Source organism: Panulirus ornatus, chromosome 6, assembly GCF_036320965.1.
Source record: "Panulirus ornatus isolate Po-2019 chromosome 6, ASM3632096v1, whole genome shotgun sequence".
NCBI classification, from domain to species: domain Eukaryota; kingdom Metazoa; phylum Arthropoda; class Malacostraca; order Decapoda; family Palinuridae; genus Panulirus; species Panulirus ornatus.
The window spans coordinates 33,002,510-33,028,093 of NC_092229.1; the positions used below are offsets into that span (position 1 = coordinate 33,002,510).

Genomic DNA, 25,584 nt, shown 5'->3' on the forward strand with positions numbered 1-25,584 from the left:
TAAAGGAAGGCAGTAAAGGTGGAACCAAAAATTGAGAGAACTAAATTACAGTGAGTGGCTAGAGGCTAACAGTGATGCTACTACGTTTGTGAATCAAGAACCATTGCAACACAAACCTCGCCAGGTGGTAGAGTGTCCCGCAGTGTATCGAGACAGACTTCCCCAGAACTTTTTTAAAGGGGAAGTAAATGTTTATAGTTGTGTTACTGGAGTGATAGTTTTCATACATGGTGCTTTGACTAGAAAATAGTGAAATTGGAAAAAATGTAGCTTAGACATTGAAGCTTATTGATACAGTGGTCAAATTGATGAGAACTACTATTGACGTTTGTGTAAATAAATTATACATTTCCTTTTTCCATAGCCAGAGGTTGAACCATTATGTGACATCCATTTTCATTTCATTTCAAGCTAGAAGTTTCAGTTTTCTAAATTGTTTCTATCATTTTTCATATGTATATATATGTATGTGTGTGTGTGTGTATATGTGCGTATGTATGTGTGTGTGTATGTGTATATATATATATATATATATATATATATATATATATATATTATCCCTGGGGATAGGGGAGAAAGAATACTTCCCACGCATTCCTCGCGTGTCGTAGAAAGCGACTAGAGGGGACGGGAGTGGGGGGCCAGAAATCCTCCCCTCCTTGTATCTTTTAACTTTCTAAAATGGGAAACAGAAGAAGGAGTCACGCGGGGAGTGCTCATCCTCCTCGAAGGCTCAGATTGGGGTGCCTAAATGTGTGTGGATGTAACCAAGATGTGAAAAAAGGAGAGATAGGTAGTATGTTTGAGGAAAGGAACCTGGATGTTTTGGCTCTGAGTGAAACAAAGCTCAAGGGTAAAGGGGAAGAGTGGTTTGGGAATGTCTTGGGAGTAAAGTCAGGGGTTAGTGAGAAGACAAGAGCTAGGGAAGGAGTAGCAATACTCCTGAAACAGGAGTTGTGGGAGTATGTGATAGAATGTAAGAAAGTAAATTCTCGATTAATATGGGTAAAACTGAAAGTTGATGGAGAGAGATGGGTGATTATTGGTGCATATGCACCTGGGCATGAGAAGAAAGATCATGAGAGGCAAGTGTTTTGGGAGCAGCTGAATGAGTGTGTTAGTGGTTTTGATGCACGAGACCAGGTTATAGTGATGGGTGATTTGAATGCAAAGGTGAGTAATGTGGCAGTTGAGGGAATAATTGGTATATATGGGGTGTTCAGTGTTGTAAATATATATATATATATATATATATATATATATATATATATATATATATATATATATATATATATATATATTTTTTCTTTATACCTCGTCGCTGTCTCCCGCGGTTGCGAGGTAGCGCAAGGAAACAGACGAAAGAAATGGCCCAACCCCCCCCATACACATGTACATACACACGTCCACACACGCAAATATACATACCTACACAGCTTTCCATGATTTACCCTGGACGCTTCCATGCCTTGATTCAATCCACTGACAGCACGTCAACCCCTGTATACCACATCGCTCCAATTCACTCTATTCCTTGCCCTCCTTTCACCCTCCTGCATGTTCAGGCCCCGATCACACAAAATCCTTTTCACTCCATCTTTCCACCTCCAATTTGGTCTCCCTCTTCTCCTCGTTCCCTCCACCTCCGACACATATATCCTCTTGGTCAATCTTTCCTCACTCATTCTCTCCATGTGCCCAAACCATTTCAAAACACCCTCTTCTGCTCTCTCAACCACGCTCTTTTTATTTCCACACATCTCTCTTACCCTTACGTTACTTACTCGATCAAACCACCTCACACCACACATTGTCCTCAAACATCTCATTTCCAGCACATCCATCCTCCTGCGCACAACTCTATCCATAGCCCACGCCTCGCAACCATACAACATTGTTGGAACCACTATTCCTTCAAACATACCCATTTTTGCTTTCCGAGATAATGTTCTCGACTTCCACACATTTTTCAAGGCTCCCAAAATTTTCGCCCCCTCCCCCACCCTATGATCCACTTCCGCTTCCATGATTCCATCCGCTGACAGATCCACTCCCAGATATCTAAAACACTTCACTTCCTCCAGTTTTTCTCCATTGAAACTCACCTCCCAATTGACTTGAACCTCAACCCTACTGTACCTAATAACCTTGCTCTTATTCACATTTACTCTTAACTTTCTTCTTCCACACACTTTACCAAACTCAGTCACCAGCTTCTGCAGTTTCTCACATGAATCAGCCACCAGCGCTGTATCATCAGCGAACAACAACTGACTCACTTCCCAAGCTCTCTCATCCCCAACAGACTTCATACTTGCCCCTCTTTCCACGACTCTTGCATTTACCTCCCTAACAACCCCATCCATAAACAAATTAAACAACCCTGGAGACATCACACACCCCTGCCGCAAACCTACATTCACTGAGAACCAATCACTTTCCTCTCTTCCTACACGTACACATGCCTTACATCCTCGATAAAAACTTTTCACTGCTTCTAACAACTTGCCTCCCACACCATATATTCTTAATACCTTCCACAGAGCATCTCTATCAACTCTATCATATGCCTTCTCCAGATCCATAAATGCTACATACAAATCCATTTGCTTTTCTAAGTATTTCTCACATACATTCTTCAAAGCAAACACCTGATCCACACATCCTCTACCACTTCTGAAACCACACTGCTCTTCCCCAATCTGATGCTCTGTACATGCCTTCACCCTCTCAATCAATACCCTCCCATATAATTTACCAGGAATACTCAACAAACTTATACCTCTGTAATTTGAGCACTCACTCTTATCCCCTTTGCCTTTGTACAATGGCACTATGCACGCATTCCGCCAATCCTCAGGCACCTCACCATGAGTCATTTTTTTTTTTTTTTTTTATACTTTGTCGCTGTCTCCCGCGTTTGCGAGGTAGCGCAAGGAAACCGACGAAAGAAATGGCCCAACCCCCCCCCATACACATGTATATACATACGTCCACACACGCACATATACATACCTACACAGCTTTCCATGGTTTACCCCAGACGCTTCACATGTCTTGATTCAATCCACTGACAGCACGTCAACCCCGGTATACCACATTGCTCCAATTCACTCTATTCCTTGCCCTCCTTTCACCCTCCTGCAAGTTCAGGCCCCGATCACACAAAATCTTTTTCACTCCATCTTTCCACCTCCAATTTGGTCTCCCTCTTCTCCTCGTTCCCTCCACCTCCAACACATATATCTTCTTGGTCAATCTTTCCTCACTCATTCTCTCCATGTGCCCAAACCATTTCAAAACACCCTCTTCTGCTCTCTCAACCACGCTCTTTTTATTTCCACACATCTCTCTCACCCTTACGTTACTTACTCGATCAAACCACCTTACACCACACATTGTCCTCAGACATCTCATTTCCAGCACATCCATCCTCCTGCGCACAACTCTATCCATAGCCCACGCCTCGCAACCATACAACATTGTTGGAACCACTATTCCTTCAAACATACCCATTTTTGCTTTCCGAGATAATGTTCTCGACTTCCACACATTCTTCAAGGCTCCCAGAATTTTCGCCCCCTCCCCCACCCTATGGTCCAATTCTGCTTCCATGGTTCCATCCGCTGCCAGATCCACTCCCAGATATCTAAAACACTTCACTTCCTCCAGTTTTTCTCCATTCAAACTCACCTCCCAATTTACTTGACCCTCAACCCTACTGTACCTAATGACCTTGCTCTTATTCACATTTACTCTTAACTTTCTTCTTCCACACACTTTACCAAACTCCGTCACCAGCTTCTGCAGTTTCTCACATGAATCAGCCACCAGCGCTGTATCATCAGCGAACAACTGACTCACTTCCCAAGCTCTCTCATCCCCAACAGACTTCATACTTGCCCCTCTTTCCAAAACTCTTGCCTTTACCATGAGTCATACATACATTAAATAACCTTACCAACCAGTCAACAATACAGTCACCCCTTTTTTTAATAAATTCCACTGCAATACCATCCAAACCTGCTGCCTTGCCGGCTTTCATTTTCCGCAAAGCTTTTACTACCTCTTCTCTGTTTACCAAATCATTTTCCCTAACCCTCTCACTTTGCACACCACCTCGACCCAAACACCCTATATCTGCCACTCTGTCATCAGACACATTCAACAATCCTTCAAAATACTCATTCCATCTCCTTCTCACATCACCACTACTTGTTATCACCTCCCCATTTATGCTCTTCACTGAAGTTCCCATTTGCTCCCTTGTCTTACGCACCCTATTTACCTCCTTCCAGAACATCTTTTTATTCTCCCTAAAATTTACTGATAGTCTCTCACCCCAACTCTCATTTGCCCTTTTTTTCACCTCTTGCACCTTTCTCTTGACCTCCTGTCTCTTTCTTTTATACTTCTCCCACTCAATTGCATTTTTTCCCTGCAAAAATCGTCCAAATGCCTCTCTTTTCTCTTTCACTAATACTCTTACTTCTTCATCCCACCACTCACTACCCTTTATAAACAGCCCACCTCCCACTCTTCTCATGCCACAAGCATCTTTTGCGCAATCCATCACTGATTCCCTAAATACATCCCATTCCTCCCCCACTCCCCTTACTTCCATTGTTCTCACCTTTTTCCATTCTGTACACAGTCTCTCCTGATACTTCCTCACACAGGTCTCCTTCCCAAGCTCACTTACTCTCACCACCTTCTTCACCCCAACATTCACTCTTCTTTTCTGAAAACCCATACTAATCTTCACCTTAGCCTCCACAAGATAATGATCAGACATCCCTCCAGTTGTACCTCTCAGCACACTGACATCCAAAAGTCTCTCTTTCGCACGCCTGTCAATTAACACGTAATCTAATAATGCTCTCTGGCCATCTCTCCTACTTACATAAGTATACTTATGTATATCTCGCTTTTTAAACCAGGTATTCCCAATCATCAGTCCTTTTTCAGCACATAAATCTACAAGCTCCTCACCATTTCCATTTACAACACTGAACACCCCATGCATACCAATTATTCCCTCAACTGCCACATTACTCACCTTTGCATTCAAATCACCCATCACTATAACCCGGTCTCGTGCATCAAAACCGCTAACACACTCATTTAGCTGCTCCCAAAACACTTGCCTCTCATGATCTTTCTTCTCATGCCCAGGTGCATATGCACCAATAATCACCCACCTCTCTCCATCAACTTTCAATTTTACCCATATCAATCGAGAATTTACTTTCTTACATTCTATCACATACTCCCACAACTCCTGTTTCAGGAGTATTGCTACTCCTTCCCTTGCTCTTGTCCTCTCACTAACCCCTGACTTCACTCCCCAGACATTTCCAAAGCACTCTTCCCCTTTACCCTTGAGCTTCGTTTCACTCAGAGCCAAAACATCCAGGTTCCTTTCCTCAAACATACTACCTATCTCTCCTTTTTTCACATCTTGGTTACATCCACACACATTTAGGCACCCCACTCTGAGCCTTCGAGGAGGATGAGCACTCCCCGCGTGACTCCTTCTTCTGTTTCCCATTTTAGAAAGTTAATACAAGGAGGGGAGGATTTCCGGCCCCCCGCTCCCGTCCCCTCTAGTCGCTTTCTACGACACGCGAGGAATACGTGGGAAGTATTCTTTCACCCCTATCCCCAGGGATAATATACATATATATATATATACACACACACACACACACACATACACACACATACGCACATACACACACACATACATATATATACATATGAAAAATGTAAGAAACAATTTAGAAAACAAACTTTTAGCTTGAAATGAATGAAAAAAAAAAATATATATATATATATATATATATATATATATATATATATATATATATATATATATATATATATATATATATATATACTTGGATGTAAGGGGAGTGGGGGAGGAATGGGATGTATTTAGGGAATCAGTGATGGATTGTGCAAAAGATGCTTGTGGCATGAGAAGAGTGGGAGGTGGGTTGATTAGAAAGGGTAGTGAGTGGTGGGATGAAGAAGTGAGATTATTAGTGAAATAGAAGAGAGAAGCATTTGGACGATTTTTGTAGAGAAAAAATGCAATTGAGGGGGAGATGTATAAAAGAAAGAGGCAGGAGGTAAAGAGAAAGGTGCAAGAGGTGAAAAAGAGGGCAAATGAGAGTTGGGGTGAGAGAGTATCATTAAATTTCAGGGAGAATAAAAAGATGTTCTGGAAGGAGATAAATAAAGTGCGTAAGACAAGGGAGCAAATGGGAACTTCAGGGAAGGGTGCAAATGGGGAGGTGATAACAAGTAGTGGTGATGTGAGAAGGAGATGGAGTGAGTATTTTGAAGGTTTGTTGAATGTGTTTGATGATAGAGTGGCAGATATAGGGTGTTTTGGTCAAGGTGGTGTGCAAAGTGAGAGGGTTAGGGAAAATGATTTGGTAAACAGAGAAGAGGTAGTAAAAGCTTTGTGGAAGATGAAAGCCGGCAAGGCAGCAGGTTTGGATGGTATTGCAGTGGAATTTATTAAAAAAGGGGGTGACTGTATTGTTGACTGGTTGATAAGGTTATTTCATGTATGTATGACTCATGGTGAGGTGTCTGTGGATTGGCAGAATGCGTGCATAGTGCCATTGTACAAGGGCAAAGGGGATAAGAGTGAGTGCTCAAATTACAGAGGTATAAGTTTGTTGAGTATTCCTGGTAAACTGTATGGGAGGGTATTGATTGAGAGGGTGAAGGCATGTACAGAGCATCAGATTGGGGAAGAGCAGTGTGGTTTCAGAAGTGGTAGAGGATGTGTGGATCAGGTGTTTGCTTTGAAGAATGTATGTGAGAAATACTTAGAAATGCAAATGGATTTGTATGTAGCATTTATGGATCTGGAGAAAGCATATGATAGAGTTGATAGAGATGCTCTGTGGAAGGTATTAAGAATATATGGTGTGGGAGGCAATTTGTTAGAAGCAGTGAAAAGTTTTTATCGAGGATGTAAGGCATGTGTACGTGTAGGAAGAGAGGAAAGTGATTGGTTCTCAGTGAATGTAGGTTTGCGGCAGGGGTGTGTGATGTCTCCATGGTTGTTTAATTTGTTTATGGATGGGGTTGTTAGGGAGGTGAATGCAAGAGTTTTGGAAAGAGGGGCAAGTATGAAGTCTGTTGGGGATGAGAGAGCTTGGGAAGTGAGTCAGTTGTTGTTTGCTGATGATACAGCACTGGTGGCTGATTCATGTGAGAAACTGCAGAAGCTGGTGACTGAGTTTGGTAAAGTGTGTGAAAGAAGAAAGCTGAGAGTAAATGTGAATAAGAGCAAGGTTATTAGGTACAGTAGGGGTGAGGGTCAAGTCCATTGTGGGGTAAGTTTGAATGGAGAAAAACTGGAGGAAGTAAAGTGTTTTAGATTTCTGGGAGTGGATCCTACAGCGGATGGAACAATGGAAGTGGAAGTGAATCATAGGGTGGGGGAGGGGGTGAAAATCCTGGGAGCCTTGAAGAATGTTTGGAAGTCGAGAACATTATCTCGGAAAGCAAAAATGGGTATGTTTGAAGGAATAGTGGTTCGAACAATGTTGTATGATTGTGAGGCGTGGGCTATGGATAGAGCTGTGCGCAGGAGGGTGGATGTGCTGGAAATGAGATGTTTGAGGACAATATGTGGTGTGAGGTGGTTTGATTGAGTAAGTAATGTAAGGGTTAGAGAGGTGTGTGGAAATAAAAAGAGCATGGTTGAGAGAGCCGAAGAGGGTGTTTTGAAATGGTTTGGTCACATGGAGAGAATGAGAGAGGAAAGATTGACAAAGAGGGTATATGTGTTGGAGGTGGAGGGAACGAGGAGAAGTGGGAGACCAAATTGGAGGTGGAAAGATGGAGTGAAAAAGATTTTGAGTGATCGGGGCCTGAACATGCAGGAGGGTGAAAGGCGGGCAAGGAATAGAGTGAATTGGAATGATGAGGTATACCGGGGTTGATGTGCTGCCAATGGATTGAATCAGGGCATGTGAGGCGTCTGGGGTAAACCATGGAAACTTCTGTGGGGCCTGGATGTGGAAAGGGAGCTGTGGTTTCGGGCATTATTACATGACAGCTAGAGACTGAGAATGAACGAATGGGGCCTTTGTTGTGTTTTCCTAGCGCTACCTCGCACACATGAGGGGGGAAGGTGATGTTATTCCATGTGTGGCGAGGTGGCGATGGGAATAAATAAGGGCAGACAGTATGAATTATGTACATGTGTATATATGTATATGTCTGTTTGTGTATATATATGTGTACATTGAGATGTATAGGTATGTATATTTGCGTGTGTGGACGTGTATGTATATACATGTGTATGGGGGTGGGTTGGGCCATTTATTTCGTCTGTTTCCTTGCGCTACCTTGCAAACGCGGGAGACAGTGACAAAGCAAAATAAAAAATAAAAAAAAAATACTTTTTGTATGTACTACAGTATAATGATTTACAGATATCAGCTTTATCATACAATAAAATAATATGGTATGCAAAAGATAATAGGATACTATCATTGATTCAAAAGTTATAGCAATTTGAATTCGGACAAACTTTAACTAAGTTTTTCTCCCTTTTTATATTTGGTACTTGGCATGCTGTTTCAGGGAATGCCTTATGTCAAGGATGTTTGTGATATACAATAAATATAGGTATATGGGTGATTATGAATAAACAAAGTAGTATGTTAAGGAAAGATCAATCATGATGTAAGTATGCTAAAGAATCATGATTTGGAAGTGTGGATTTTATTTGAAGATGACAACAGAATCTGGGTGAAAACTTACCCGGGATTTTGGTAGTTATAGTATGGCTGATGAATCACTCCTCCAACGGCTTTCCCACCAGATGCAATGCCAATGAGCACAGTCACATGGTCAAGAAGACCTGTGGACGATTCCACCTGGTCATAACTGTATTCTCAGGTGAAGGAGTTAATTGTTTAATCTAAATAAAAAATTACTTAACTTGAATTTATGATGCATCCTGAGTCAAGAACAGCAATCCATCTTAAACACTAGGAATCAAACTGTATCTAAACCTAAAAAATTATATTACTTCATATGGTGGCCTGAGAAAGATATTTATTTTGCTTGTGTAATTAAATGAAGTAATATTCAGGAGTCTCAATTAACTGCATGCAAGTGCAAAGGCAGACAAATATCTAAAGAAAAGGAAAAAATATTCTTTAACTGACTGACCTCTCACAAGATAAGCTGAGGATGCTAGTGTTCTAATCAATTATTCAGGACTTAGGTGAACGATTACATACATGGAAACCTTCCATATGATCGTATATAACGAACTAATCACACACTACAAATCTGGTGATGTAATTACAACCATAAGCCTTCTAGTTAACTTGGTTAGGTTTCTGAGCATGTGAATACCACAACCTTAAACTCATTATATTCTCTAGTTATTACATGGTACTTTTTTTCTCATCTTTTCCCTGCTGGCAACTGAACTGGATGGAAAGGTGGATGGGAGGTTACTTTTGCTATGACATCTTGTTTCTTCCACAATCCTTTGGACATCAACACAGAACCTCATTATGGGCCATCATGTCTCCTGTTATCTGTTCTTTTAAAGTACTCTTCACTCCCAATCAAGTAACTTTCGATTCATCAAAGGAGCATCCCTCTTACACCAGTTTGGACTTTTCCTTTTTCACCATAGATCTGTGTCAAAACTTGATGTTCAGAGTATCAAGATCTCATTGGCAATCAAAAATCTTACAGTGCATCCATTTTCTTTTAGAGGGGAAGGGACACTGTTCCAGTAAATTTATAATGATCCAACCAATTACCCGTGAACCAAGTCTATATCTACCATTCAAGAAGTATCTACTTTCACAGCAATCAACAATTTTTTCCTGAATTACTTTTTCAGTAATTTCAGACTACACTTGTTTGTGATACTGTTCTGTAAAAGGTAAATTCTGTCATTTTTTGCAAGATAGCTTTAACATTTATTTTTTCCACTCCCTTGGTACTCATCTCCCTTTCACTGAGCATTTATACATCCAAAAGAGGATGTTTAGGGTATCTGCACAATGCTTGAGCATGTACGGTGATACCTTCGGAGCTAAATGCTTTATGAGGGTGTATATCCTTTATGATCCACATTTTATCATGTAATTCTTTTTATTATAGTGACTGACAAAGTATGTGCAAAACATGCTCAAGCCAAAGGACATCCTGGATGGAAAAAAATAGAGAGAGAAAAGGAAACTAGAACTTAATCAGGGTTCCACAGAATTTTGTAGACCTTCCTCCTAAAGACAAAAAGTTACAGGAAGGAGGAAAATTCCAAGATTAGCTGTCTGAAGGAAGGAGGAGGTGTAAAAATCTTTGAAAGGCCAGTGTCCACACAAAAACGATGGGAAGCAGTAGCCAGGCACATGCCTCTGGGGGTAGAAATGCATATAGACAGCTCATGAAAGCAGTGGCTAATTAGTACTTGCAAAACTAAGAGAGCAGCAACATCTCAGTGTACAGAGAGGGATGACTGTATGCTTTCTACAGTCACTCACTCTTTCATCCCAGCATAAATTCTTCACTTCAATAACATGAGTCATTTGGTCTAAATATCTTTACTCTAACTTAAAATGCCCCTACTAGGATTTATAAGGTTTTCAATTTTCATTTACCCTGGCTGTATTTTTCCTTAAGTCTTCTCATAATTGTTCCATGCTTGTACCTTTTAAACACTACCTGGCTGTTGTATTTCTTACATCTTCTTTCCTTAGTCCTCTGACATGTAATAAACCGTACCTCACTTATTCTTGTCCTCCCTTCTTGCCATCTCTCACTACTGGAATCTATTAATGGACTTCCTTGTTGCAGATTTTACAAAATCTCATATATAAGAGCTCTATCTTCCTAATGTGAATTCAAATATCGTCATTTATGTTCCTAATGTTGTTCAGCTATATCCAGTTTCTTCCCTTTTACTGATTTTGGCCATTTGAAAGTACCTATATTTCTTCAAGTAATTCTTCATTAAGCAGATACTTAAACTCATGCATTCATGCTGAATAACATAGATAACTAGCTTATTTCACTCCCAGGCTGATGTGCATGAAAATGTAAGTTTTGAAGTATAAAAAATTGTTTCTCTTTGAAGCAGTGTCCTGCAAGCCCCAAGAAAATTTCTAATATCCCAGAGGGCTAGAAACCTCTTACATCCCTGCCTTCTGTTTAGGTAATTGCATCTCACCCCACACTAGTCATGTACAAAGGGTCCTTGCAGAACAAGAGGGTTACATTCCTAGAGATCTGTCATTCTAGCAGAATGTTGTATTAGTAATTAAAATTCATGTTACATGGGGGGGGGGGGTGCCTTCCTGGCCAAAAATTTCCCTATCTCATTGTAGCATACCACCAATATCATAATGCAAATTAGACTCTAATTCAACAACTGTTGCCATATCACTGGTAAATCAGACAATATTAATTGATACTTACTGGGGATAGGGGAGAAAGAATACGCCCTATGTATTTCCTGCATGTCATAGAAGGCAACTAAAGGGGGTGGGAGCAGGGGGCTGGAAGCCCTCCCCTCCTTGTATTTCAATTTCTAAAAGGGGAAACAGAAGGAGGCAAGCAGGGAGTGTTCATCCTCCTCAAAGGCTCAGATTGGGATGTCTGAATGTGTGTAGAGGTGACCAAGATAAGAAAAAAGGAAAGGCAGGTAGTTTGCTTGAGGAAAGAAACCTGGATGTTCTGGCTCTGAGTGAAACAAACCCTAGGGTAAAGGGGAAGAAGGGTTTGGAAAAGTCTTGGGAGTAAAGTCAGGGGTTAGTGAAAGGACAAGAGTTAAGGAAGGAGTAGCCCAACTCCTGAAGCAGGAGTTGTGGGAGTGTGTGATAGAGTGTACGAAAATAAATTCTTGAGTGATGTAGGTAAAACTGAAAGTAGATGGAGAAAGACAGGAGATTATTGGTGCTTATGCACCTAGTCATGAGAAGAAAGACCATGAGAGGCAATTGTTTTGGGAGCAACTGAAAGAGTGTGTCAGCTTTGATGCACAAGACCGGGTAAAAGTGATGGGTGATTTCAATGCAAAAGTATGATTGGTGTACATGGGGTGTTCAGTGTTGTGAATGGAAATGGTGACGAGCTTGTGGATTTGTGTGCTAAAGAAAGACTAGTGATTGGGAATACTAGAAGCTGGAGGGATGTCTGATCACTATCTTATGCAGGTGAAGGTGAAGATTTGCAGGGGTTTTCAAAAAAGAGAAAATGTTGGGGAGAAGAGAGTGGTGAGAGTAAGTGAGCTTGAAAAGGGCACTTGTATAGGAAGTACCAGGAGAGATTGAGTGAAGAATGGCAAAAGGTGAGAGCAAATGATGTGAGGGGAGTAAGTGAGGAGTGGGATGTATTTAGGGAAGCAGTGATGGCATGTGCAAAAGATGCATGTGGCATGAGAAAGGTGAGACATGGGCAGATTAGAAAGGGTAGTGAGTGGTGAGATGAAGAAGTAAAGTTGTTAGTGAAAGATAAAAGAGAGGAGTTTGAGTGATACATACAAGGAAGAAGTGCAAATGACTGGGAGATGTATAAAAGAAAGAGGCAGGAGGTCAAGAGGAAGTTGCAAGGGTTGAAAAAGAGGGCAAATGAGAGCTGGGGTGAGGGAGTATCATTAAACTTTAGGGAGAATAAAAATATTTTTGGAAGGAGGTGAATAACATGCGGAAGACAAGAGAACAAATGGGAACATTGGCGAAGGGGGCAAGGGGGGAAGTAATAACAGGTAGAGATGGAGTGAGTATTTTGAAGGTTTGTTGATAGAGTGGCAGATGTAAGATGTCTTGGTCAGGGTGGTGTGTAAAGTAAGAGGATCAGGAAGAACGGTTAGGTTAAGAGAGAAGAGGTAGTGAAAGCTTTGTAGAAGATGAAATCTGGCAAGGCAGAGGGTTTGGATTGTCATGCAGTTGAAATTATTAAGAAAGGGGGTGTCTGTGTTTTTTATTGGCTGGTAAAGATATTCAATTTATATATGGTATTAAGAATATATGGTGTGGGAGGCAAGTTGTTAGAAGCAGTGAAAAGTTTTTATCGAGGATGTAAGGCATGTGTACGTGTAGGAAGAGAGGAAAGTGATTGGTTCTCAGTGAATGTAGGTTTGCGGCAGGGGTGTGTGATGTCTCCATGGTTGTTTAATTTGTTTATGGATGGGGTTGTTAGGGAGGTAAATGCAAGAGTTTTGGAAAGAGGGGCAAGTATGAAGTCTGTTGGGGATGAGAGAGCTTGGGAAGTGAGTCAGTTGTTGTTCGCTGATGATACAGCGCTGGTGGCGGATTCATGTGAGAAACTGCAGAAGCTGGTGACGGAGTTTGGTAAAGTGTGTGGAAGAAGAAAGTTAAGAGTAAATGTCAATAAGAGCAAGGTTATTAGGTACAGTAGGGTTGAGGGTCAAGTCAATTGGGAGGTGAGTTTGAATGGTGAGAGGCTGGAGGAAGTGAAGTGTTTTAGATATCTGGGAGTGGATCTGTCAGCGGATGGAACCATGGAAGCGGAAGTGGATCATAGGGTGGGGGAGGGGGCGAAAATTTTGGGAGCCTTGAAAAATGTGTGGAAGTCGAGAACATTATCCCGGAAAGCAAAAATGGGTATGTTTGAAGGAATAGTGGTTCCAACAATGTTGTATGGTTGCGAGGCGTGGGCTATGGATAGAGTTGTGCGCAGGAGGATGGATGTGCTGGAAATGAGATGTTTGAGGACAATGTGTGGTGTGAGGTGGTTTGATCGAGTAAGTAACGTAAGGGTAAGAGGGATGTGTGGAAATAAAAAGAGCGTGGTTGAGAGAGCAGAAGAGGGTGTTTTGAAGTGGTTTGGGCACATGGAGAGAATGAGTGAGGAAAGATTGACCAAGAGGATATATGTGTCGGAGGTGGAGGGAACGAGGAGAAGAGGGAGACCAAATTGGAGGTGGAAAGATGGAGTGAAAAGGATTTTGTGTGATCGGGGCCTGAACATGCAGGAGGGTGAAAGGAGGGCAAGGAATAGAGTGAATTGGAGCGATGTGGTATACAGGGGTTGACGTGCTGTCAGTGGATTGAATCAAGGCATGTGAAGCGTCTGGGGTAAACCATGGAAAGCTGTGTAGGTATGTATATTGCGTGTGTGGACGTGTGTATGTACATGTGTATGGGGGGGGGTTGGGCCATTTCTTTCGTCTGTTTCCTTGCGCTACCTCGCAAACGCGGGAGACAGCGACAAAGTATAAAAAAAAAAAAAAAAAAAAAAAAAAAAATATGGATCCTAGTGAAGTGCCTGTGGATTGGTAGAATGTGAGCATAGTGCCATTGTATAAAAGCAAAGGGAATAAAAGAGAGTGTTCAAACTACAGGGGTATAAGTTTGTTGAGTATTCCTGGCAAATCATATGGGAGGGTACTGACTGAGAGGGTGAAGGCATGTACAGAACATCAGATTGGGAAAAAGCGGTGTGGTTTCAGAAGTGGTAGAGGATGTGTGGATCAGGTGTCTGCTTTGAAGAATGTGTGTGAGAAATACTTAGAAAAACAGATGGATTTGTATATAGCATCCATGGATCTGGAGAAGGCATATGATAGGTTTGGTCTTAAGAGTATATGGTGTGGGAGGAAAGTGGCTAGAAGCAGTGAAAAGGTTTTACCAAGGATGTAAGGCATGTGTACGAGTAGGAAGAGAGGAAAGTTCTTGGTTCCCAGTGAAGGCGGCTCTGTGGCAGGGGTGTGTGATGTCCCCCATGGTTGTTTCATTAGTTTAAGGGTGGTGTGGTTAGGGAGGTAAATGAAACAGTTTTGGAGAGTGGGGCTAGTATGCAGTCTGTTGACAATGAGAGGACTTAGGAAGTGAGTCAGTTGTCATTCACCGATGATACAGTTCTTGTGGCTGATTCAGGTGAGAAACTGCTGAGGTTGGTGATTGAGTTTGGAAAAGTGTGTGAAAGGAGAAAGTGGAGAGTAAATGTGATTAAGAACAAGGTTATTAGGTTCAGTAGGGTTAAGGGACATGGTAAATGGGATGTAAGCTTGAATGGAGAAAAATTGGAGGAAGTGAAGTGTTTTAGATGACTGGGAGTGAACTTGGCAGCAAATGGAACCATGGAAGTGGAAGTGAGTCACAAGATGGGGGAGGGGGCGAAGGTTTCGGGAGCGATGAAAAATGTGTGGAAGGATAGAACGTTATCTTGGAGAGCAAAAATGGGTATGTTTGAAGGAATGGTCATTCCAACAATACAACAAGGTTGTGAGGCATGGGCTACAGATAGGGTTGTATGGAGGAGGGTGGATGTGTTGGAAATGAAATGTTTGATGACAATATGTGGTGTAGGTGGTTTGATCAAGCAAGTAATGAAAGGGTAAGAGAGAAATGAAAAGAGTGTGGTTGAGAGAGCAGAAGAGGATGCGTTGAAATGATTTGGGCATATGGATAGAATGAGTGAGGAAAGATTGACAAAGAGGTCAGAGGTGGAGGGAATAAGAAGTGGGAGACTAAACTGGAAAAGGAGGATGGAGTGAAAAAGATTTTGAATGATCAGGGCCTGAACATACAGGAGGGTGAGAGGCATGCAAGGAATATAGTGAATTGGAACAATGTGGTATACCAGGGTCAATGTGCTATCAATGGACATGTGAGACTGGAGTAAACAATGGAACAGCTGAGGGAACTAGATGTGGATAGGGAGCTGTGGTTTTGGTGCATTACACATGATAGCTAGAGACTGAGTGTGAGCAAACGTGGCCATTTTTGTCTGTTTTCCTGGCGCTGCATCACTGAAGCAGGGGATAGTGTTCCTGTTTCCTGTGGGATGGGGTAGTGCTGGGAATGCATGAAGACAAGCAAGTATGAATATGTGCATGTGTATATATATGTACATGTCTGTGTAGATTCATATGTGAAAAGACTGGCAGAAATATTTCTCAAATTAACGTAATGAAAATAATTTACCTTGAAAATGAAATGTAGATTTTCATGAAAGTTATGTCAGGTATATGGGCCTCTGAATTATATGATGAGAACTGTTATTGATGTTTGTGTAAATAAATTATACATTTCCTTTTTCCATAGCCAGAGGTTGAACCATTATGTGACATTCATTTTTTCATTCATTTCAAGCTAGAAGTTTCAGTTTTCTAAATTGTTTCTTACATTTTTCATATGTATGTATATGTATGTGTGTGTGTGTGTATATGTGCGTATGAATGTGTGTGTGTGTGTATGTATATATATATGTATATTATCCCTGGGGATAGGGGTGAAAGAATACTTCCCACGTATTCCTCGCGTGTCGTAGAAAGCGACTAGAGGGGACAGGAGCGGGGGGCCAGAAATCCTCCCCTCCTTGTATTAACTTTCTAAAATGGGAAACAGAAGAAGGAGTCACGCGGGGAGTGCTCATCCTCCTCGAAGGCTCAGAGTGGGGTGCCTAAATGTGTGTGGATGTAACCAAGATGTGAAAAAAGGAGAGATAGGTAGTATGTTTGAGGAAAGGAACCTGGATGTTTTGGCTCTGAGTGAAACGAAGCTCAAGGGTAAAGGGGAAGAGTGGTTTGGGAATGTCTCATTTCCAGCACATCCATCCTCCTGCGCACAACTATCCATAGCCCACACCTCGCAACCATACAACATTGTTGGAACCACTATTCCTTCAAACATACCCATTTTTGCTTTCCGAGATAATGTTCTCGACTTCCACACATTCTTCAAGGCTCCCAGAATTTTTGCCCCCTCCCCCACCCTATGATCCACTTCCGCTTCCATGGTTCCATCCGCTGCCAGATCCACTCCCATATATCTAAAACACTTTACTTCCTCCAGTTTTTCTCCATTCAAACTTACCTCCCATTTGACCCTCAACCATACTGTACCTAATAACCTTGCTCTTATTCATATTTACTCTTAACTTTCTTCTTTCACACACTTTACCAAACTCAGTCACCAGCTTCTGCAGTTTCTCACATGAATCAGCCACCAGCGCTGTATCATCAGCGAACAACAACTGACTCACTTCCCAAGCTCTCTCATCCCCAACAGACTTCATACTTGCCCCTCTTTCCAAAACTCTTGCATTCACCTCCCTAACAACCCCATCCATAAACAAATTAAACAACCATGGAGACATCACACACCCCTGCTGCAAACCTACATTCACTGAGAACCAATCACTTTCCTCTCTTCCTACACGTACACATGCCTTACATCCTCGATAAAAACTTTTCACTGCTTCTAACAACTTGCCTCCCACACCATATATTCTTAATACCTTCCACAGAGCATCTCTACCAACTCTATCATATGCCTTCTCAAGATCCATAAATGCTACATACAAATCCATTTGCTTTTCTAAGTATTTCTCACATACATTCTTCAAAGCAAACACCTGATCCACACATCCTCTACCACTTCTGAAACCACACTGCTCTTCCCCAATCTGATGCTCTGTACATGCCTTCACCCTCTCAATCAACACCCTCACATATAATTTACCAGGAATACTCAACAAACTTATACCTCTGTAATTTGAGCACTCACTCTTATCCCCTTTGCCTTTGTACAATGGCACTATGCACGCATTCTGCCAATCCACAGGCACCTCACCATGAGTCATACATATATTAAATAACCTTACCAACCAGTCAATAATACAGTCACCCCCTTTTTTAATAAATTCCACTGCAATACCATCCAAACCTGCTGCCTTGCCGGCTTTCATCTTCCGCAAAGATTTTACTACCTCTTCTCTGTTTACCAAATCATTTTCCCTAACCCTCTCACTTTGCACACCACCTCGACCAAAACACCCTATATCTGCCACTCTATCATCAAACACATTCAACAAACCTTCAAAATACTCACTCCATCTCCTTCTCACATCACCACTACTAGTTATCACCTCCCCATTTGCGCCCTTCACTGAAGTTCCCATTTGCTCCCTTGTCTTACGCACTTTATTTACCTCCTTCCAAAACATCTTTTTATTCTCCCTAAAATTGAATGATACTCTCTCACTCCAACTCTCATTTGCCCTCTTTTTCACCTCTTGCACCTTTCTCTTGAACTCCTGTCTCTTTCTTTTATACATCTCCTACTCAACTGCATTTTTTCCCTGCAAAAATCGTCCAAATGCCTCTCTCTTCTCTTTCACTAATAATCTTACTTCTTCATCCCACCACTCACTACCCTTTCTAATCAACCCACCTCCCACTCTTCTCATGCCACAAGCATCTTTTGCGCAATCCATCAATGATTCCCTAAATACATCCCATTCCTCCCCCACTCCCCTTACTTCCATTGTTCTCACCTTTTTCCATTCTGTACTCAGTCTCTCCTGGTACTTCCTCACATAAGTCTCCTTCCCAAGCTCACTTACTCTCACCACCCTCTTCACCCCAACATTCACTCCTCTTTTCTGAAAACCCATACAAATCTTCACCTTAGCCTCCACAAGATAATGATCAGACATCCCTCCAGTTGCACCTCTCAGCACATTAACATCCAAAAGTCTCTCTTTCGCGCGCCTGTCAATAAACATGTAATCCAATAACGCTCTCTGGCCATCTCTCCTACTTACATACGTATACTTATGTATATCTCGCTTTTTAAACCAGGTATTCCCAATCACCAGTCCTTTTTCAGCACATAAATCTACAAGCTCTTCACTATTTCCATTCACAACACTGAACACCCCATGTATACCAATTATTCCCTCAACTGCCACATTACCCACCTTTGCATCCAAATCACCCATCACTATAACCCGGTCTCGTGCATCAAAACCACTAACACACTCATTCAGCTGCTCCCAAAACACTTGCCTCTCATGATCTTTCTTCTCATGCCCAGGTGCATATGCACCAATAATCACCCATCTCTCTCCACCAACTTTCAGTTTTACCCATATTAATCGAGAATTTACTTTCTTACATTCTATCACATACTCCCAAAACTCCTGTTTCAGGAGTACTGCTACTCCTTCCCTTGCTCTTGTCCTCTCACTAACCCGACTTTACTCCCAAGACATTCCCAAACCACTCTTCCCCTTTACCCTTGAGCTTCGTTTCACTCAGAGCCAAAGCATCCAGGTTCCTTTCCTCAAACATACTACCTATCTCTCCTTTTTTCACATCTTGGTTACATCCACACACATTTAGACACCCCAGTCTGAGCCTTCGAGGAGGATGAGCACTCCCCGCGTGACTCCTTCTTCTGTTTCCCATTTTAGAAACTTAAAAAAATACAAGGAGGGGAGGATTTCTGGCCCCCCGCTCCTGTCCCCTCTAGTCGCCTTCTACGACATGTGAGGAATGCGTGGGAAGTATTCTTTCACCCCATCCCCAGGGATAATATATATATATATATATACATATATACATACACATACATAGACACGCACATATACACACACACACACACACACATATACATATATATACATATGAAAAATGTAAAAAATAATTTAGAAAACTGAAACTTCTAGCTTGAAATGAAATGAAAAAATGAATGTCACATAATGGTTCAAACTCTGGCTATGGAAAAGGAAATGTATAATCTATTTACACAAACGTCAATAGTATATATATATATATATATATATATATATATATATATATATATATATATATATACATATCACTTTCCTCTCTTCCTACACGTACACATGCCTTACATCCTCGATAAAAACTTTTCACTGCTTCTAACAACTTGCCTCCCACACCATATATTCTTAATACCTTCCACAGAGCATCTCTACCAACTCTATCATATGCCTTCTCAAGATCCATAAATGCTACATACAAATCCATTTGCTTTTCTAAGTATTTCTCACATACATTCTTCAAAGCAAACACCTGATCCACACATCCTCTACCACTTCTGAAACCACACTGCTCTTCCCCAATCTGATGCTCTGTACATGCCTTCACCCTCTCAATCAATACCCTCCCATATAATTTACCAGGAATACTCAACAAACTTATACCTCTGTAATTTGAGCACTCACTCTTATCCCCTTTGCCTTTGTACAATGGCACTATGCACGCATTCTGCTAATCCTCAGGCACCTCACCATGAGTCATACATACATTAAATAACCTTACCAACAAGTCAATAATACAGTCACCCCCTTTTTTAATAAATTCCACTGCAATACCATCCAAACCTGCTGCCTTGCTGGCTTTCATCTTCCGCAAAGTGAATGTAGGTTTGCGGCAGGGGTGTGTGATGTCTCCATGGTTGTTTAATTTGTTTATGGATGGGGTTGTTAGGGAGGTGAATGCAAGAGTCCTGGAAAGAGGGGCAAGTATGAAGTCTGTTGGGGATGAGAGAGCTTGGGAAGTGAGTCAGTTGTTGTTCGCTGATGATACAGCGCTGGTGGCTGATTCATGTGAGAAACTGCAGAAGCTGGTGACTGAGTTTGGTAAAGTGTGTGAAAGAAGATAGTTAAGAGTAAATGTGAATAAGAGCAAGGTTATTAGGTACAGTAGGGTTGAGGGTCAAGTCAATTGGGAGGTAAGTTTGAATGGAGAAAAACTGGAGGAAGTAAAGTGTTTTCGATATCTGGGAGTGGATCTGGCAGCGGATGGAACCATGGAAGCGGAAGTGGATCAGAGGGTGGGGGAGGGGGCGAAAATTCTGGGAGCCTTGAAGAATGTGTGGAAGTCGAGAACATTATCTCGGAAAGCAAAAATGGGTATGTTTGAAGGAATAGTGGTTCCAACAATGTTCTATGGTTGCGAGGCGTGGGCTATGGATAGAGTTGTGCACAGGAGGATGGATGTGCTGGAAATGAGATGTTTGAGGACAATGTGTGGTGTGAGGTGGTTTGATCGAGTAAGTAACGTAAGGGTAAGAGAGGTGTGGAAATAAAAAGAGCGTGGTTGAGAGAGCAGAAGAGGGTGTTTTGAAATGGTTTGGGCACATGGAGAGAATGAGTGAGGAAAGATTGACCAAGAGGATATATGTGTCGGAGGTGGAGGGAACGAGGAGAAGTGGGAGACCAAATTGGAGGTGGAAAGATGGAGTGAAAAAGATTTTGTGTGATCGGGGCCTGAACATGCAGGAGGGTGAAAGGAGGGCAAGGAATAGAGTGAATTGGATCAATGTGGTATACAGGGGTTGACGTGCTGTCAGTGGATTGAATCAGGGCATGTGAAGTATCTGGGGTAAACCATGGAAAGCTGTGTAGGTATGTATATTTGCGTGTGTGGACGTATGTATATACATGTGTATGGGGTTGGTTTGGGCCATTTCTTTCGTCTATTTCCTTGCGCCACCTCGCAAACGCGGGAGACAGCGACAAAGCAAAAGCAAAAAAAAAATATATATATATATATATATATATATATATATATATATATATATATATATATATATCTTTCTTTCTTTTAAACTATTCGCCATTTCCCGCGTTAGCAAGGTAGCGTTAAGAACAGAGGACTGGGCCTTTTTTGGAATATCCTCACCTGGCCCCCTCTGTTCCTTCTTTTGGAAAATTAAAAAAAAAAAACCGAGAGAGGAGGATTTCCAGCCCCCCGCTCCCTCCCCTTTAAGTCGCCTTCTATGACACGCAGGGAATACGTGGGAAGTATTCTTAATCCCCTATCCCCAGGGACAATACATACATACATATATATATATATATATATATATATATATTTTTTTTTTTTCTTTTTTTTTATACTTTGTCGCTGTCTCCCGCGTTTGCGAGGTAGCGCAAGGAAACAGACGAAAGAAATGGCCCAACCCCCCCCCCATACACATGTACATACACACGTCCACACACGCAAATATACATACCTACACAGCTTTCCATGGTTTACCCTAGACGCTTCACATGCCTTGATTCAATCCACTGACAGCACGTCAACCCCGGTATACCACATCGCTCCAATTCACTCTATTCCTTGCCCTCCTTTCACCCTCCTGCATGTTCAGGCCCCGATCACACAAAATCTTTTTCACTCCATCTTTCCACCTCCAATTTGGTCTCCCTCTTCTCCTCGTTCCCTCCACCTCCGACACATATATCCTCTTGGTCAATCTTTCCTCACTCATTCTCTCCATGTGCCCAAACCATTTCAAAACACCCTCTTCTGCTCTCTCAACCACGCTCTTTTTATTTCCACACATCTCTCTTACCCTTACGTTACTTACTCGATCAAACCACCTCACACCACACATTGTCCTCAAACATCTCATTTCCAGCACATCCATCCTCCTGCGCACAACTCTATCCATAGCCCACGCCTCGCAACCATACAACATTGTTGGAACCACTATTCCTTCAAACATACCCATTTTTGCTTTCCGAGATAATGTTCTCGACTTCCACACATTTTTCAAGGCTCCCAAAATTTTCGCCCCCTCCCCCACCCTATGATCCACTTCCGCTTCCATGGTTCCATCCGCTGCCAGATCCACTCCCAGATATCTAAAACACTTCACTTCCTCCAGTTTTTCTCCATTCAAACTCACCTCCCAATTGACTTGACCCTCAACCCTACTGTACCTAATAACCTTGCTCTTATTCACATTTACTCTTAACTTTCTTCTTCCACACACTTTACCAAACTCAGTCACCAGCTTCTGCAGTTTCTCACATGAATCAGCCACCAGCGCTGTATCATCAGCGAACAACAACTGACTCACTTCCCAAGCTCTCTCATCCCCAACAGACTTCATACTTGCCCCTCTTTCCAGGACTCTTGCATTTACCTCCCTAACAACCCCATCCATAAACAAATTAAACAACCATGGAGACATCACACACCCCTGCCGCAAACCTACATTCACTGAGAACCAATCACTTTCCTCTCTTCCTACACGTACACATGCCTTACATCCTCGATAAAAACTTTTCACTGCTTCTAACAACTTGCCTCCCACACCATATATTCTTAATACCTTCCACAGAGCATCTCTATCAACTCTATCATATGCCTTCTCCAGATCCATAAATGCTACATACAAATCCATTTGCTTTTCTAAGTATTTCTCACATACATTCTTCAAAGCAAACACCTGATCCACACATCCTCTACCACTTCTGAAACCGCACTGCTCTTCCCCAATCTGATGCTCTGTACATGCCTTCACCCTCTCAATCAATACCCTCCCATATAATTTACCAGGAATACTCAACAAACTTATACCTCTGTAATTTGAGCACTCACTCTTATCCCCTTTGCCTTTGTACAATGGCACTATGCACGCATTCCGCCAATCCTCAGGCACCTCACCATGAGTCATACATACATTAAATAACCTTACCAACCAGTCAACAATACAGTCACCCCCTTTTTTAATAAATTCCACTGCAATACCATCCAAACCTGCTGCCTTGCCGGCTTTCATCTTCCGCAAAGCTTTTACTACCTCTTCTCTGCTTACCAAATCATTTTCCCTAACCCTCTCACTTTGCACACCACCTCGACCAAAACACCCTATATCTGCCACTCTGTCATCAGACACATTCAACAAACCTTCAAAATACTCATTCCATCTCCTTCTCACATCACCACTACTTGTTATCACCTCCCCATTTACGCCCTTCACTGAAGTTCCCATTTGTTCCCTTGTCTTACGCACCCTATTTACCTCCTTCCAGAACATCTTTTTATTCTCCCTAAAATTTACTGATAGTCTCTCACCCCATCTCTCATATATATATATATATATATATATATATATATATATATATATTTTTTTTTTGTCGCTGTCTCCCGCGTTTGCGAGGTAGCGCAAGGAAACAGACGAAAGAAATGGCCCAACCCACCCCCATACACATGTCTTGATTCAATCCACTGACAGCACGTCAACCCCGGTATACCACATCGCTCCAATTCACTCTATTCTTTGCCCTCCTTTCACCCTCCTGCATGTTCAGGCCCCAATCACACAAAATCTTTTTCACTCCATCTTTCCACCTCCAATTTGGTCTCCCTCTTCTCCTCGTTCCCTCCACCTCCGACACATATATCCTCTTGGTCAATCTTTGCTCACTCATTCTCTCCATGTGACCAAACCATTTCAAAACACCCTCTTCTGCTCTCTCAACCACGCTCTTTTTATTTCCACACATCTCTCTTACCCTTACGTTACTTACTCGATCAAACCACCTCACACCACACATTGTCCTATATATATATATATATATATATATATATATATATATATATATATATATATATATTCTTTTTTTTTCATACTACTTGCCATTTCCAGTGATAGCAAGGTAGCGTTAAGAACAGAGGACTGAGCCTTAGAGGGAATATCCTCACTTGGCCTGCTCCTCTGTTCCTTCTTTAGGAAAACTAAAAATGAGAGGGGAGGATTTCCAGCCCCCACTCCCTTTCCTTTTAGTCGCCTTCTACGACATGCAGGGAAAGGGAGCTGTGGTTTTGGGCATTATTACATGACAGCTAGAGACTGAGTGTGAACGAATGGGGCCTTTGTTGTCTTTTCCTAGCACTACCTCGCACATATGAGGGGGGAGAGGGATGTTATTCCATGTGTGGTGAGGTGGCGATGGGAATAAATAAAGGCAGACAGTATGAATTATGTACATGTGTATATATGTATATGTCTGTGTGTGTATATATATATGTGTACATTGAGATGTACAGGTATGTATATTTGCGTGTGTGGACGTGTATGTATATACATGTGTATGGGGGGGTTGGGCCTTTTCTTTCGTCTGTTTCCTTGCGCTACCTCGCAAACGCGGGAGACAGCGACAAAGCAAAATAAATAATATATATATATATATATTTTTTTTTTTCAAACTATTAGCCATTTCCCGCATTAGCGAGGTAGCGTTAAGAACAGAGGAGTGGGCCATTGAGGGAATATCCTAACCTGGTCCCCTTCTCTGTTCCTTCTTTTGGAAAATTAAAAAAAATTGAGAGGGGAGGATTTCCAGCCCCCCACTCCCTCCCCTTTTAGTCGCCTTCTACGACAGGCAGGGAATACGTGGGAAGTATTCTTTCTCCCCTATATATATATATATATATATATATATATATATATATATATATACATATATACATATATATATATATATATATATATATATATATATATATATATATATATATTTTTTTTATATACTTTGTCGCTGTCTCCCGCGTTTGCGAGGTAGCGCAAGGAAACAGACGAAAGAAATGGCCCAACCCCCCCCTATACACATGTATATACATACGTCCACACACGCAAATATACATACCTACACAGCTTTCCATGGTTTACCCCAGACGCTTCACATGCCTTGATTCAATCCACTGACAGCACGTCAACCCCGGTATACCACATCGCTCCAATTCACTCTATTCCTTGCCCTCATTTCACCCTCCTGCATGTTCAGGCCCCGATCACACAAAATCTTTTTCACTCCATCTTTCCACCTCCAATTTGGTCTCCCTCTTCTCCTTGCTCCCTCCACCTCCGACACATATATCTTCTTGGTCAATCTCTCCTCACTCATCCTCTCCATGTGCCCAAACCACTTCAAAACACCCTCTTCTGCTCTCTCAACCACGCTCTTTTTATTTCCACACATCTCTCTTACCCTTACGTTACTCACTCG

General features: G+C 41.8%; 1 protein-coding gene across 1 annotated transcript in view; it reads right to left on the minus strand.

Annotated features, from left to right (window-relative positions):
- LOC139749149 (3'(2'),5'-bisphosphate nucleotidase 1) overlaps window positions 1–25,584 on the minus strand; it is a 349,490-nt gene that overhangs the window by 79,840 nt on the left and 244,066 nt on the right. The window contains exon 6 of the mRNA XM_071662786.1: window positions 8,797–8,896. Within this exon, the coding sequence (XP_071518887.1) occupies window positions 8,797–8,896 (100 nt within the window). The remainder of the gene's footprint in view (window positions 1–8,796; window positions 8,897–25,584) is intronic.